General features: G+C 41.7%; 1 protein-coding gene across 1 annotated transcript in view; it reads right to left on the bottom strand.

Annotated features, from left to right (window-relative positions):
- The window catches only part of LOC111239831 (protein Shroom3-like), a 60078-nt gene extending 48712 nt beyond the window's left edge, over positions 1 to 11366 (bottom strand). Inside the window, exons 1-2 of the mRNA XM_022769747.1 lie at positions 11206 to 11366; positions 4474 to 4599 (exon numbers count right to left, since the gene is read on the bottom strand). Of these exons, the coding sequence (XP_022625468.1) occupies positions 4474 to 4599; positions 11206 to 11366 (287 nt within the window). The remainder of the gene's footprint in view (positions 1 to 4473; positions 4600 to 11205) is intronic.
- Positions 11367 to 13917: the final 2551 nt, after the last annotated feature.

Below are 13917 nucleotides of genomic sequence, written 5' to 3'. Positions count from 1 at the left end.
GCTCCATTGTAAATAAATGTCTTTAAGTATAACTACTGGTGTGTTTAATGTTGCACAAGCATGAATATTGCCAACCTCTACTTTGTAGAATTCCAATCCTTCAACTTTAACTTACTGTTGATATGGTAATTTGGTTATAGTTAGTAAGCTAATTATTAATCAGAGTTCCAGATTAATGGTAATAGATCGAGACTGAAACAATATTGGCTATTTTGCCTATTATTTTAGGCTGGTGCCTGAGGACTTTAATTAATTTTAAGTTAACTTTGTTAATGTACTTATTGATTAATATCTTGTCATAGGTAATGTTTGCTTAGGTTGTGTCAGGTACTCAGGAAACAGAAAAAATAAACAAAAAACAAAAATCAAAATTGGTGGAATGGATCATTTCTGGTCCTTCAGCTGGTTGGAGAGCCAGTCCAGGCCCTCAATCAGGTACTCGTATGTTCACACACACATAGTAGTACGTCTCAGTTCTAGAACCTGCATGAAGCTAACCTCCCTCTAACCTGGTACCTTTAGATTACATGAGCTAGGCTAACAAAGAAACTCACACCTTCCTTACACACAACAGGTGGTCTCAGTGGCCATTTTGAGTAGTTTCTTTGTTTACCAACATCTTGTGTAGTCTTCTTTGTTCAGGTCATGTGGTCATAGTGACCACTTTGAATCGGCCATCTTGCCTTTGTTTGTGTCCCCACAGACACACACATACACCTACACACACACACACACATACACACACCTGTATATACTAGATTAGACATTGTGTTTTTACTCTGCTCCATTGTAAATAAATGTCTTTAAGTATAACTACTGGTGTGTTTAATGTTGCACAAGCATGAATATTGCCAACCTCTACTTTGTAGAATTCCAATCCTTCAACTTTAACTTACTGTTGATATGGTAATTTGGTTATAGTTAGTAAGCTAATTATTAATCAGAGTTCCAGATTAATGGTAATAGATCGAGACTGAAACAATATTGGCTATTTTGCCTATTATTTTAGGCTGGTGCCTGAGGACTTTAATTAATTTTAAGGTTATTATTTAATATTAATATTTTTTAATATGAATATTTTTCTTAATTTATGATAGCCAATAAATTAATAGACAACCGAAAATCCTACATATTTGGTGTCCAGCTTATGAGGCAGAGCTCAGACCCAACAATAGATAGATAGATAGATAGATAGATAGATAGATAGATAGATAGATACTTTATTTAACTCCTATGGGAAATTAATGTGTCCATTAACTCATTGCTGATAATAATAATAACAGTTAATAATAAACAAACAACAATAATTAAATTAGTCTGCTTCCTTTGGCTGAGTTGTTGTATAGTGTGATGGCAGTGGGAACAAAGGATCTCCTGAACCTCTCTGTTCTGCAGCACAGTGAGATGACACATTTGCTGCACCTGTAGCTGCTTCTCTGTCCTGCCAGAATGTATTGGAGAGAATGGTTGGTATTGTCCAAGATGGCCCTCCATTGGGGGGGGGGGGGGGGGGGGGGGGGGAGGGGGGGGGGGGGGGGGGGGGGGGGGGGGGGGGGGGGGGGGGCTGGGGGGGGGGGGGTGGGGCGGGGGGGGGGGGGTGGGGGGGGGGGGGGGGGGGGGGGCGGGGGGGGGCGGGGGGGGGGGGGGGGGGGGGGGGGGGGGGGGGGGGGGGGGGCGGGGAGGGGGGGGGGGGGGGGGGGGGGGGGGGGGGGGGGGTTAAATGCACTTGAAAAAATCAAAGAACATAATCCTACTGTAACCACCTGGCTCATCCAAGTAAGAATGGGCCAGGTGGAGCATGTAAAGAACGGTGTAGGCGAACTGTAGGGGTCTAGATCATGTTTAACCTGTGGCCTCAGAAAGCAGAGATGTGTGACGTGAGGGCCACTGGTCTGTAGTCATTTATCTCGGCCGGTCGTCCTACTTTAGGTACTGGAACAAGACGTGATGTTTTCCACAGGACCAGGACCCTCCCTGTTTGTGGTCTTAAGTTGAAGATCCTCTGGAGAGGCTAAGCCAGCTGGGCTGCACAGTCCTTTAACAGCCATGGACACACACCATCTGGACCTGCTGATTTTCCAGGATGTAGCCTCTTGAGCTCTGCCCTCACCTCCTCTGCTGTAAAGGACAGGAGACTTGATCCCAGTGTGGAGGGAGTTACAGCTGCAGTGTCAGGTTGTAAAGGAGATGCCGTCGGAGAAGCTGCAGCTGAAGCAGTGGGAGAGAGAACAGCTGAGGCTGTGTCAAACCTTGAATTCACTGGCCTTGTCCACAACATCACAAGGGTCTCGATGTTACTGGTGATCCAGGGTTTGTTGTTTGGAAAGCAGTGTACAGTCCTTGCTGGTATTACAGTGTCCACACAGAAGTTAATGTAGTCTGTGGTACATTCAACCATTCTATTAAGGCCAAGGTCCTTGCTGTTATCATTTTCCTGTGACTCCAACAGTACATTCCAATCTGTGCACTCAAAACAGTCCTTTAGAGACTCACTGGCCTCCGGGGGCCAGTGAGCGGGTAGTTGCAGCCTGCCTCAGTACATAGGGTTTGTAGAAAGGCTGAAGAAAAAACAGATTGTAATCTGATCTGCCAAGTGGTGGTAGAGCTGAAGCAGTGTCAGCCTCCTTGACAACAAATCAAGTGTATTATTTTCCCTTGTGGGACAGGCATTATACTGAATGAAGTCAGTCAGGTGAGAGGTGAGAGTTTAAAATCCCCTGATATTGCAATGAATTCATCAGGGTGCTAAGTCTGTACTCTTGCAGCAGTCTCGTGAATGACGTCACACACGACTACAGGCTCTGCTTGCGGTTGTTGAATATAAACAACAATGGCGACTAGGGATAGGCACTTGAAGAAATTTCCTTATTGGATAATCGGGAAAATTAACGATCAATTATCGATTCATTCTTAATTTTTTATATTACATCTAATACTAAAGAAAGTGTCTTTTTCCTCAATGAAATCTTTATTCCAAGAAGAAATTATAGTCCAACAGCAATCCTCTTAAACAATGCAGTTAAAGTTTAATTGTTTAACTATTAAACATAACAAAAAAGATATGCAGCGCTCCTAATGGCAGCGGAGCCTGAGGCTCTGAGCCAAACCTCTTCACAAGTAACAAGCCAAAGCTACGGCGCTTATACATGGCATTACAGTGTTTACAATGAGCTTTGTTATTTTTTAGCTCGAAATTTTCCAACACCAGATTACGCCTTGCTCCCTTCATGTTTACCTGGGATGCCTACAGCAGCCTGCACACCAGCAGCTGAGTATTTATTTTTCTCTGTTGAAAATTTAAATTGTGTCCCCCGGCTGGTTGCTGCCATGTAGTGAAATTCATTGCATTGCTTCAAGACACACTACACAACACAACTTTGTTGATACATGTTAGATTGATCAGATTCCACGTGATCGACAAAATTCTTAATGATCAATTATCGATCATCGATTAATCATGTCCACCTCTAGTGGTGACGATGTGAGAGAACTGCCTTGGTACATAGTACAGTCTAAGACCAACTGCCAACAGTTCGATATCCCGACAGCAGATCTTCTCCTTCACTGTGAGCAGGGGCTGCACCATCTTTTGTTCACAAGCAGAACTAGTCACCACCTTTATTTTTTCCAATTGCTCTGGCGTCTCTGTCTGCTCGTACTCCAGTGAAGCCGTGTAAATCCACAAATGGTCAGGCGTGTTGTAACCAGGTCGTTGTGAAACACATGAGACTACACTCACGATAGGCTCGCTGGTTCTTCACAAGTGCCTCCAGTTCATCATACTTGTTAGCCAGGGAGTTGACATTTCCCTTGAGGCTCGATGGTAGAAAAGGCTTATATCTCCATCTCCTAGCCTTTAGCTTAGCCCCGGCTCTGCATCCACGGTACAGCTTCTTCAGCTCAGCTGGTATGGGATGTTTAACTCCATATCTGGTACACTTTAAAGCCAGGAGTTCTTCCTTTGTGTACACTATTTTCTCCATCATCAGATGAAACAACGACGTAAAATGAAAAACTTAAATCGACAAAAAATATAGAAAATATATAGTATATATATTCATTTGCAAAAAATGCAAAAAAAACTACGACCTACGCAGACTTGCTGCCACTTGTTGCCAGCGCATCATTCAAACTGTATGTTTGAGATAGAAGAGGAGAAAATACTACAGGGTGGATTTAAAACAAGTTAGATTCAACAAGAAACTAATTACAGTGGCAGAAATGCAGAAAACACATAAACTACCATAAGAAAAGTAGAAGGACAAGTCTGGTTGGGCACTAAATCTTCTGCATGGTTTTTCTGCATTATCTTCATATTTAAATATTCAGTCTGGTAGCAGTGTGCTGGCTAAAAGGCTGCTAACTGGCTAGCGCAACAACTGATCCAAGGAATAAATATGGGGGCAGAGTTAGAGCAAGGACCCAGGTGTAAATTATGGATATTTGTTATTAGAGCTGTTTTGGAGTGCTGACCTGGTGTGATAGGTGTGGTGGCAGGCGCTGCTCATTGTTTCCATCTTGTCCTGTTCTGACTCCTGCTGAACCTCACCAAGCTTCGTTGAATGCCACGAATGAGGACGAGATGCTGGCTGACTGCGTCTGTTGGGTTATAATACAAAGAAAGAATTAGTGTATGAACAGTGTTGGATTCATGGGTATGTTTGCAGTTCAGCCATAATCATTACACCATCACCTCAAATGACATTCTAACAAACTAAAATCTTAATAGCTCTTTACCACTTTTAGCAGCTTTTGTTGCTTGGCAACCAGCAGAGACAATAGGAAATTACTGGACCTGGATAAGAAATAGTCCAGACAGTCAAGTGAGGATGCTTTCAAAAATAATCCCACAAATAGTTTTTATTTATCAGTTAATTAATTTTTTAATCAATATTTGTCTTAAAAACAGCACTCAGTGTCTTCTGTCTCTTCATGTGAGACCAAACTGACTCCATAATGTTTGAGATGAGGTCTCTGTGGGGGCCAGACCACGTGTTGCAGGACTGCTTGTTCTTCTTGTCTCTGAGAATAGTTCTGTATGACTCTGGCCGTATGTTTGGGCTTGTTGTACTGCTGCATACATTTGCACAGAACTGTATTTATTGTTTTTTCGCATTAATAATCCAGAAATTATTTGTTATCAATGCACATAAGGTATCCAATCAATAAGCCCATATCATGTTATTAGGGAAAACATTATAATAGAAACTTCCACAGTCAGTTCTACATTGACATTAAAAAAAATTGATTTCTTTTTTTTAATGATGCACTGGCAACAACTGGAAGCAAGTCCTCATAGCTTCGAGTTTTTTTTTGCAATATATTGGTGTATTTTTTTGTCGATTGACGTTCTATATTCTACGTTGTTCTTTCGTCTGATGCCGGAGAAAATAGTGTACACGAAGGAAGAACTCCTGGCTTTAAAGTGTACTAGATATGCTAAACAGTTAAATGGTTAGGTTAAGCATCCCATACTGGCTGAGCTGAAGAAGCCATACCATGGATGCAGTGATGGGGATAAGCTAAAGGCAAGGAGATAAAAATATTAGCCTTTTCTACCATTAATCCTCATGGGAAATGAGGTTCATCACACTAACAAGTCTGATGAGCTGGAGGCACTTGTGAAGAACCAGCGAGCATATTGTGAGTGTAGTCTCATGTGTTTCACAGAGACCTGCTTAAATGACAACACTCCTGACTGTTGTGTGGATTTACCCAGCTTCAGTGCAGTATGAGTGGACAGAGAGGCCAGAGCAAGCGGAATGAGTAAAGGTGGAGGACTTGTTCTGCTTGTGAACAATAGATGGTGCAACCCCAGTCATATTACAGTGAAGAAGAAGATCTGGTGTCGGGATATTGAACTGTTGGCAGTTGGTCTTAGACCTTACTATGTACCAAGGGAGTTCTCTCACATTGTCGCCATTGTTGTATACATTCAACCACGAGTGGACCCTGCAGCTGCGTTTGACAGTACAGACCGAGCACCCTGATGCATTCTTTGCAATATTGGGGGATTTTAACCATGTCACTGTCACCTCTCACCTGACTGGCTTCACTCAGTAGTATGTTGACTGTCCCACAAGGGAAAATATGACACTTGATCTGTTATATGCAGATATCAAGGAGGCTTATACTGCTTCAGTTCTACCACCACTTGGCAGATCAGATCATAATCTGGTTTTTCTTCAGTCTTCCTACAAGCCCTGTGTACTGAGACAGGCTGCGACCACCTGCTCATTCAGGAACTTTTAGAGGCCAGTGAGCCTCTAAAAGACTGTTTTGAGTGCACAGATTGGAATATTCTGTTGGAGTCACAGGAAAATGATAACAGCAAGGACACTGACCTTGACAGAATAGTTGAATGTGCCACAGACTGCATTAACTTCTGTATGGACACTATAATACCAGCAACGACTGTACACTGCTTTCCAATCAACAAATCCTAGATCACCAGTAACATCAAGACCTTCCCCAACCTGAATTCAAGGTTTGACACAGCATCACCTGTTCTCTTTCCCACTGCTTCAGCTGCAGCTTCTCCTATGGCATCTCCTTCACAATCTGACACTGTAGCTGTAACTCCCTCCACACTGGGGTCAAGTTTCCTGTCCTCTACAGTGGAGGAGGTGAGGGCGGAGCTCAAGAGGCTACATCCTGGAAAAGCAACAGGCCCGGATGTTGTGTGTCCAAGCCTGTTAAAGGACTGTGCAGCCCAGCTGGCTGAGCTTCTCCAGAGGATCTTCAACTTAAGTCTACAAACAGGGAGGGTCCTGGTCCTGTGGAAAACCTCGTGTCTTGTTTTGGTACCTAAACTAGGGCCACCTGCTGCAATGAATGACCAGTGGCACTCACATCACACATCATGAAGACCCTAGAGCGGCTGCTTCTCCGCCTTCGGAGGCCACAGGTTGAACATGATCTAGACCCCCTACAGTCTGCCTACATAGTGGAGTGGATGGTGCCATTCTTTACATGTTCCACCTGGCTCATTCTTACTTGCATGAGCGAGGTGGTTACATGAGGACTATGTTCTTTGATTTTTCAAGTACATTTAACACCATCCAACCCCCCATTCTTAAAGACAAGCTGGAAGGGATGGGGGTGGATCCCTGCTTCACGTCCTGGATTGTGGATTACCTGACAAGACAATGACAGTACGCCAGGCTGGGTAACTGTGTCTCAGGGACAGTGATGAGCAGCACTGGGGCTCCACAGGGGACTGTTCTAGCTCTGTTCCTGTTCACCCTATATACGGTGTACTTTAAATACAACTTTGAGTCTTGCCACATCAAGAAATACTCGGATGACACAGCTATTGTGGCGTGTATCAGGAACGGGCAGGAAGACCAAGGAGATGGTCATGGACTTTCGGTGACGTAGGCCCAACCTTTAGCCAGTCAACATAAGAGGGAAGGACATTGAGTTGGTGCACATTTATAAATACCATATGTGCACCTGGACAGTAAACTGGACTGGTCCATGCACATGGGTTAGGGTTAGGGTTAGGGTTATCTATCTATCTATCTATCTATCTATTGTAGCATACATACCTGGCCTGGCATCAGTCACAAGCCATTAAAGAAGTTCATTGTAAGGACATGCAGAGTTATGGACCAAAAAATGACACTTTGTTACTCTTCCCACCATCAAACTATCAAATTGATAGGAAACAGAGACAAAGGACCCTTCTCTCACAAATAAACCATGCTCTCAGCATGTGAGAGGGATACACAACGAGACCAAGGGTCAAAGGGTCAGCTCCAGAGGATCAATGAGTGAACACCAGGCAACTGGAGAACATAGGCAAAATATTCAGTTTGTAACAATAAGACTCTGTCTATTGATATTTGATTGTTTCTTATATAGGACAAGTAACATCAAAAGGACTGATTATCACTAAGGTGTGAATCCTGGCCTCTCTGTGCCATGCATGAACACACATGCACAAACACACCAACCTCCCTTCCTCTGTCCCTCTCTTGATAAGAATCATAAACTACAACACACATTCCAATCCTGAGAAGTGACCAGCAGAACGCTCTTCAGACACAGATCTGAGGAAGAATAAATAATTAAATATCTAACTGTTGTTTAACTCCTGAGATTTTTCTATGTAATAGTTCAATCCCAAACTTCTTATCCTATAGACTGTTTGAAATGTAACATGTACACTTTAACACAATGTCCTTCATGTGACCATTGTGACCACTGTCAGCATCCTTCACACAAGGTAACACACACTACATGACATCCAGAATGTCCATATTATTATTATTACAGTTAAAAAACTGCTGTGTAATCCACATTTATAGACTGTTAGCATTCGGAAATGTTAACCACTTGTATTATGATTAATTCCAGGTTTTGAAGGACATAATATGAAATCAACACTTGTATTATTCCTGTCTTTCATTATTAGTGCCATTAGGTTTATATGTTATTTCATTTAATGTTTTATGGTCATGGCGATTCAAAAGTTCCGTGGAAAATTACTCTCTTCTCCAAGTTGAAACACAGGAGAAGACAGGTGACGCTGGTGAAATGTGCACCAGCCCCCAGGGGATAAAACAGTTGTGATCAATTCACATTTTGCTCAAAGCTTGGCTCAATAGCTCTGTTAGCTCTGTAGTCCAGGCTCTTACCAACTGCCCGGCTCTTAGCTCTAAACTGCTAGCCACAAACTCATGGCTCTCAGCCATTTTTCCACTTTATCATTTGTTGGCGTCCTTTATTCTTTCTTTGCCACATGCTCCAAGTAACATTCTTTTTGTCGTCTTGCGTGATCTTCTATTTTTATAAGCCAAGTCAAGACCAACTGAACCAAAACAACAGAAGTACCTCACACTAATTTTTGTAACTTTAATTATTATCACGTTTTCCTTTTTGAAGATTTTTGCCAGTTTAGAGTCATCTGGTCAATGCCCGTCTCCTCTAAAGTTATCCAGCCAAAGTTAAGTGCATTAGAGTTTATTTCGCATCGACCTGCAAGAGATAACACATCCGCCCACGACCACCTGTAGAGAAGCCTACCAGAAATCATGAGTTCCCTAGACAGAAAGTCTGCTGGCAAACTCCACCAGAGCTGAACCGCTGAGACACCGGCAGAATCCGTGACCATGATAATGGGACACAGCCTCCAGGAGAATCCACCTAGATCCTGCATCTCCAGGATTACCACGGCAACCATGGCAACCACAGCCACCTGGGTTCCAGCCAAGGGTCTCCAGCTACAGCGCAACGCACAGTAGGCCGGTCTTAACCTTCTGCCCATGACGGGGTTGATGTCTAAATATAGCAATATTTAATCATCTATCTATCTATCTATCTATCTATCTATCTATCTATCTATCTATCTATCTATCTATCTATCTATCCACTGTCAATGAAACACAACACTTCCTGTGTGGATGTTTCACACTAAAAGATTTACAGAGGCTCAAATGGCATAATCCCTCATCTGCAGGAAGTCTTAAATTTCATTAATCTTAACTTCACATGCCACTGGAAAACAGCAAAGCAGAAGTTATTGGAATTACTGAATGAAAACAGTATAGATTTCTTCTCTTTTAAATCCAACTCTTTCTACTTGTATGTCATCTTCTTTCAAATTTCAATCCAGTTTGTTTTGTTTTTGTGGTTAGGAAATGAGTATTTATTGTCCCTTTGTTATACATAAAGTTAGTTTAAAAAAAACCTTAGTGTAAGTGCAGTTTTCGACCGAGGTCGAGGGGAAGTGGTTAGGAAAGAAGATTATTTTAACTTTGGTCTTTATTAGGGACCAGCCATTATTTCATTCTGCTGTCTATTACTTCAGAAATTACAAGAATTAATCTTAAATTTCTTTAGTCCTTAAAAAGGACAAGCAAGCTTTATTTCACACACTAAAAATGTAATGTTTGCAATAAAGAATAAAACCCACAGACTTGAAAAGTTTGATTCAGAAAACCATAGGTGCATCCTGTATAATGCACAATGAGTTCTTTCTCTTGATTGTGTTTTGTATCTATAATGCTGAATATACAAAAACAGAGTAAATGAATTGGTTACAAAATCTTCATTTCATGGTAATGTTTCAGTGATAAAATAAAGGGTTTTTGTTTGTAGTGATAATTTTTTATGAAATCAACATCATTATTTTTGAATGTGTTATCTAACCAGTTATGATAACAAAGACAAGTCGACAAGTATGGCAGTCTTCCCTCATCCTCGTCATATTTGACATGTTCTGCTGCTCCATATTTATCCTCACAGATAAACAGGAAAAGATTTTATCTGAGTAAGTAGGAGACAGAGACATGAAAGACTGAATGTCTCTGAACCACAGGATCCTGGCTTAATGGCAGGACATGACTGGAATATCTCAACATGTTATCATCGCCATTAGACTGATATTCACCCTCTCCATCAGGTCCGGGGGGACTGGTTTGGCTATGGTGTGGTTTGATTTGGTTTGTTTCAAATGCAAGTCTAATTCTGAAACCTAGACCACATTAATGCAGACACATTAAAAAGCATTTCCTCTTGTATTAAGTTAGCCTTGCATTCACAATAAAACACTTTCTATCACGGTCATGCCAAAGTCACCAAAACCATGTGTAATTCAGGTCCATGTCAGTCACAAATTCTATGTCCAGTTCACAGAGGTTTTAAGGTCATATATTTTTCAAAGACACAAAGGTCAAGTCTGAAATGTTATGTGTAAGTTATAAATGCCATGTTCTCATAAATATATCAAAGTTATGCCGGCGCTCACAGATAAATAGTTTTCTTGCATTAATCAAGAAAGCTATCTGTGAGTGTTTTACACAAATCTCACTTGTTACAAATGTCACAAAGGTTGTTCTATCGAATTTTCGGTGTGCAATTCAAGTCATGATAAAAAAATTGGGACGACAATGATTATCCCATTCAGCTTGATCAACACTGAAAATGTTTGATTGAGTTACAGGAATGATCTCAAATGGCTTTCTTTGCTATGATGAAATAGGCCTATTAAAATGTGTAAACCAGTAAATCATGTTTGTGCGGCACTTTCTTTTTTTTCAATGGTAAATGCATGAAGTTTGTTACCCATTACAACTGTCTAACTTGATAGCAAAAGTTCTCTTTTAGCATAACTTTGCTTTCATGACCTGAAAAAAACTGACCTCTTTTCCTGAATGGCTCTTGTCAGACTGAATAAATTAAACATGCGACTTATTTTACCTGGAGGTGAACCTGAGGACTTTGGAGATGAGACCAGTCGCCAGGCTGTTGACGCTGGCCTCTGACGGCGATCGACATAATGCCCCATCCGACCGGCCCAGCTCCGCTTTTTTCTGCTTCTTCCGGAGCTTCCTGCGGTAAAACACCTCAAGCAACTCCATGGCTTGATTCAAAGTCCACTTTATTCTAGTTTCTGCTCTACTGCTTTCTGTCCTGCTCTACTTTTCAAATCTTCTTTTCTTCTCTAACTCAAAATGTTAGTGTTCCATTTTCACACCCTTTATTCTCTTGTCACCGTTGCTTGGTGTAATTCTTTTCTAAAAAGCTCCAAGAAAGAAGAAAGAATCTACTTAATTCTACTTAGCTCTCTCTACTCAACTGTTCAAGACTTCCAAAACCACTTGTCTTACTACTCCATTGTCTACTTAACTTGGATTTACAGCCATTTTCCTTTGACACATCTTTTCTTAAGTTTTTCTATACTTTTTCCTATTTAGCTTTAACCTAAAAACCTCCCTTTCCTCTACAAGAAAGCTAATGAAAATTAACACCTTCTTTCCAAGTCAAATGAGTCTCTAATGGTGCAGTCCACTGTCTGCTGTGTCTCCACTGAAAATGATGCAACTCACACAGAGGGAACTGCTCTAATCCTGTATTTTCTATGTTCATCTACTCGCCTCTACTGATCCTGTCTCTACCACCCTCTCCTCTGTCTCTTTGCTACAGTTCCAGTCTGGGGCTGGCACGTCGAATCAAGTCGAGCTGCATCGGTCCCCAGCCCCAAGCTCGTTTAGCAAATGAAGCAATTAAGTGTCATTAGGCTGCCATACGATAAAAGCATGAAGTAAACATCCTTGGCCCAGCTTCGTCTGAACGGTAGCTGTTGATGTGTGTGTGTGAGAGACACTGAGCGTCTGAGGATAGAGAAAGAGAGAGAGAGGAGGGAGGAAAAAAAGAGAGTCAGGAATGAGTAGAAAGAAAGGGAGGGAAGGCTACAGAGAGATAACAGTTGTTGGGGAGAAGATACTGAGGAATGAACCAACTGAAACTGACTGATAGTGAGGAGAAATAAAGGAAATAGTGAGAGAGATAAAGGAAAGGTGGATGAAAAAAAGGCCACGGGATGAGAGCAAGGGAATGCCACAATTTTGTCATTCCTGTTTAACAGCTGTGAAATCAAAATAAAATAGAGAATAACTTGAGGAGGGAGTCAGAGGTAAAAAAGAAGCAATAACACATACAAAGGTGAGAGAGGAAGGGAGGAGCAGCAGAATGGTGAGGAGGGAAGACAGATAAGCAGAGAGAGAGAGTTGTTGAAAACAGTGGATTATTGTGAACAGCAACAGAAATGGATTTTGAAGCTGTGGGGAGGAAGACATCTCATGATGCAGCATGTGTTTCCACAGGGAACAATGAACTCACTATTAGTGATTCTTAGATTATTGCTGTTTGGCAAACTGGAGTCCAAAGACAAGGAGAGACGTATCGACAAAGACTAAGAATTACTTATCAGTATTAGCCAAGTTACTTTAAATTTTAGAAGTAAATTGTTACTTATTGAAAAAAGTATTAATAAATTATTGATTATTAAGTATTAAATTTGTCAACAAAAACTATGATGAGAAATATATGTTGACAATCATTTTAGCCATGCTAGTAACATGCTGTATGGAGGGCACTGTCAGTCAGTCGGTTGGTGCCTGTGATTCACATGGTAGAGCATGTACCACATAGGCGTAGTCCTAACCGCAGTGGCCCAGGTTCGAGTCTGACCCGTGGCCCTTTGCTGCATGTCATCCCCTTTCTCTCTCTCCCTGACTTTCCTGTCACATTCTGATGTGTCTCTCATCAGAATGAAGGCAAAAAATGCCCAAAAAATAACTAATTACTTATTACAGATATTCAAGGATGAATCTGAATGACTTTGGCAGCACCAGTCTGTAGCACCAGTTTTTGGTTGAAATTATTGGTTTTGGCCCTGGGCCACATGATAGTCTTTGTTTTGGCCTGGCCAAGCTTCAGTCCTTTCAGGTTCTTTCTCATTTCTTTGCCCTCCCATCTCATTGAAGGATTGGCTTCACCTTTTTGGAGCTTATAAACTGGGTGGTTTAAAGATGGCGCTCTCTCACTTACCCTCCTGGATGGCTGGTGCCCCATAGGCACCTAACTTGATTTTGTCTGGTTTCGGATTGTGTCTAGTTAAGGCCTCAGTTCATGTTAAAGGTAGTTTAGCACTTCCATCTTTCCTTACATCCAACACCCACGCTACTGATCACTGACTTAATATGTTCTAGTGTACTTATGTTAAGTTATGCTAAATAAATTTCTTGTTTACTACGATATCATCAGCTCTATTGCATCTATGCAGCAATCACCCAAGTACCTTCACTGCCATCTCAGGTGACTTCATGTCTTTTTCTCCTTTACCCTACCTACATTCTGGGACCAACAGATGTGACCATCTCCTTACTGTCCTTCTGTGAAAAACATGGAGAGGACATTAATAGTTTTAATGACTATGTCACTGGCTACATCAGTGTGGATAACGGCATCCCAACAAGGGTGGGGCACTGACAAGCTTCAGGGAAACAGCAGATGGAGGTCTCTCCATTTCTCAATTCCACATTTTAGTCAGCAAACTGCAGAATCTGCATCAGGGGAAGGTGACTAGACCCGACCACATCAGCCCCAGAGTCCTTAAAAGCTGTGGTG

The sequence above is a fragment of the Seriola dumerili genome, unplaced genomic scaffold (assembly GCF_002260705.1).
Source record: "Seriola dumerili isolate Sdu_G_001 unplaced genomic scaffold, Sdu_1.0 BDQW01004927.1, whole genome shotgun sequence".
In the NCBI taxonomy this organism is placed as follows: domain Eukaryota; kingdom Metazoa; phylum Chordata; class Actinopteri; order Carangiformes; family Carangidae; genus Seriola; species Seriola dumerili.
The sequence above is the reverse complement of the archived record's forward strand: the minus strand, read 5'-3'. Positions and strand labels throughout refer to the sequence as shown.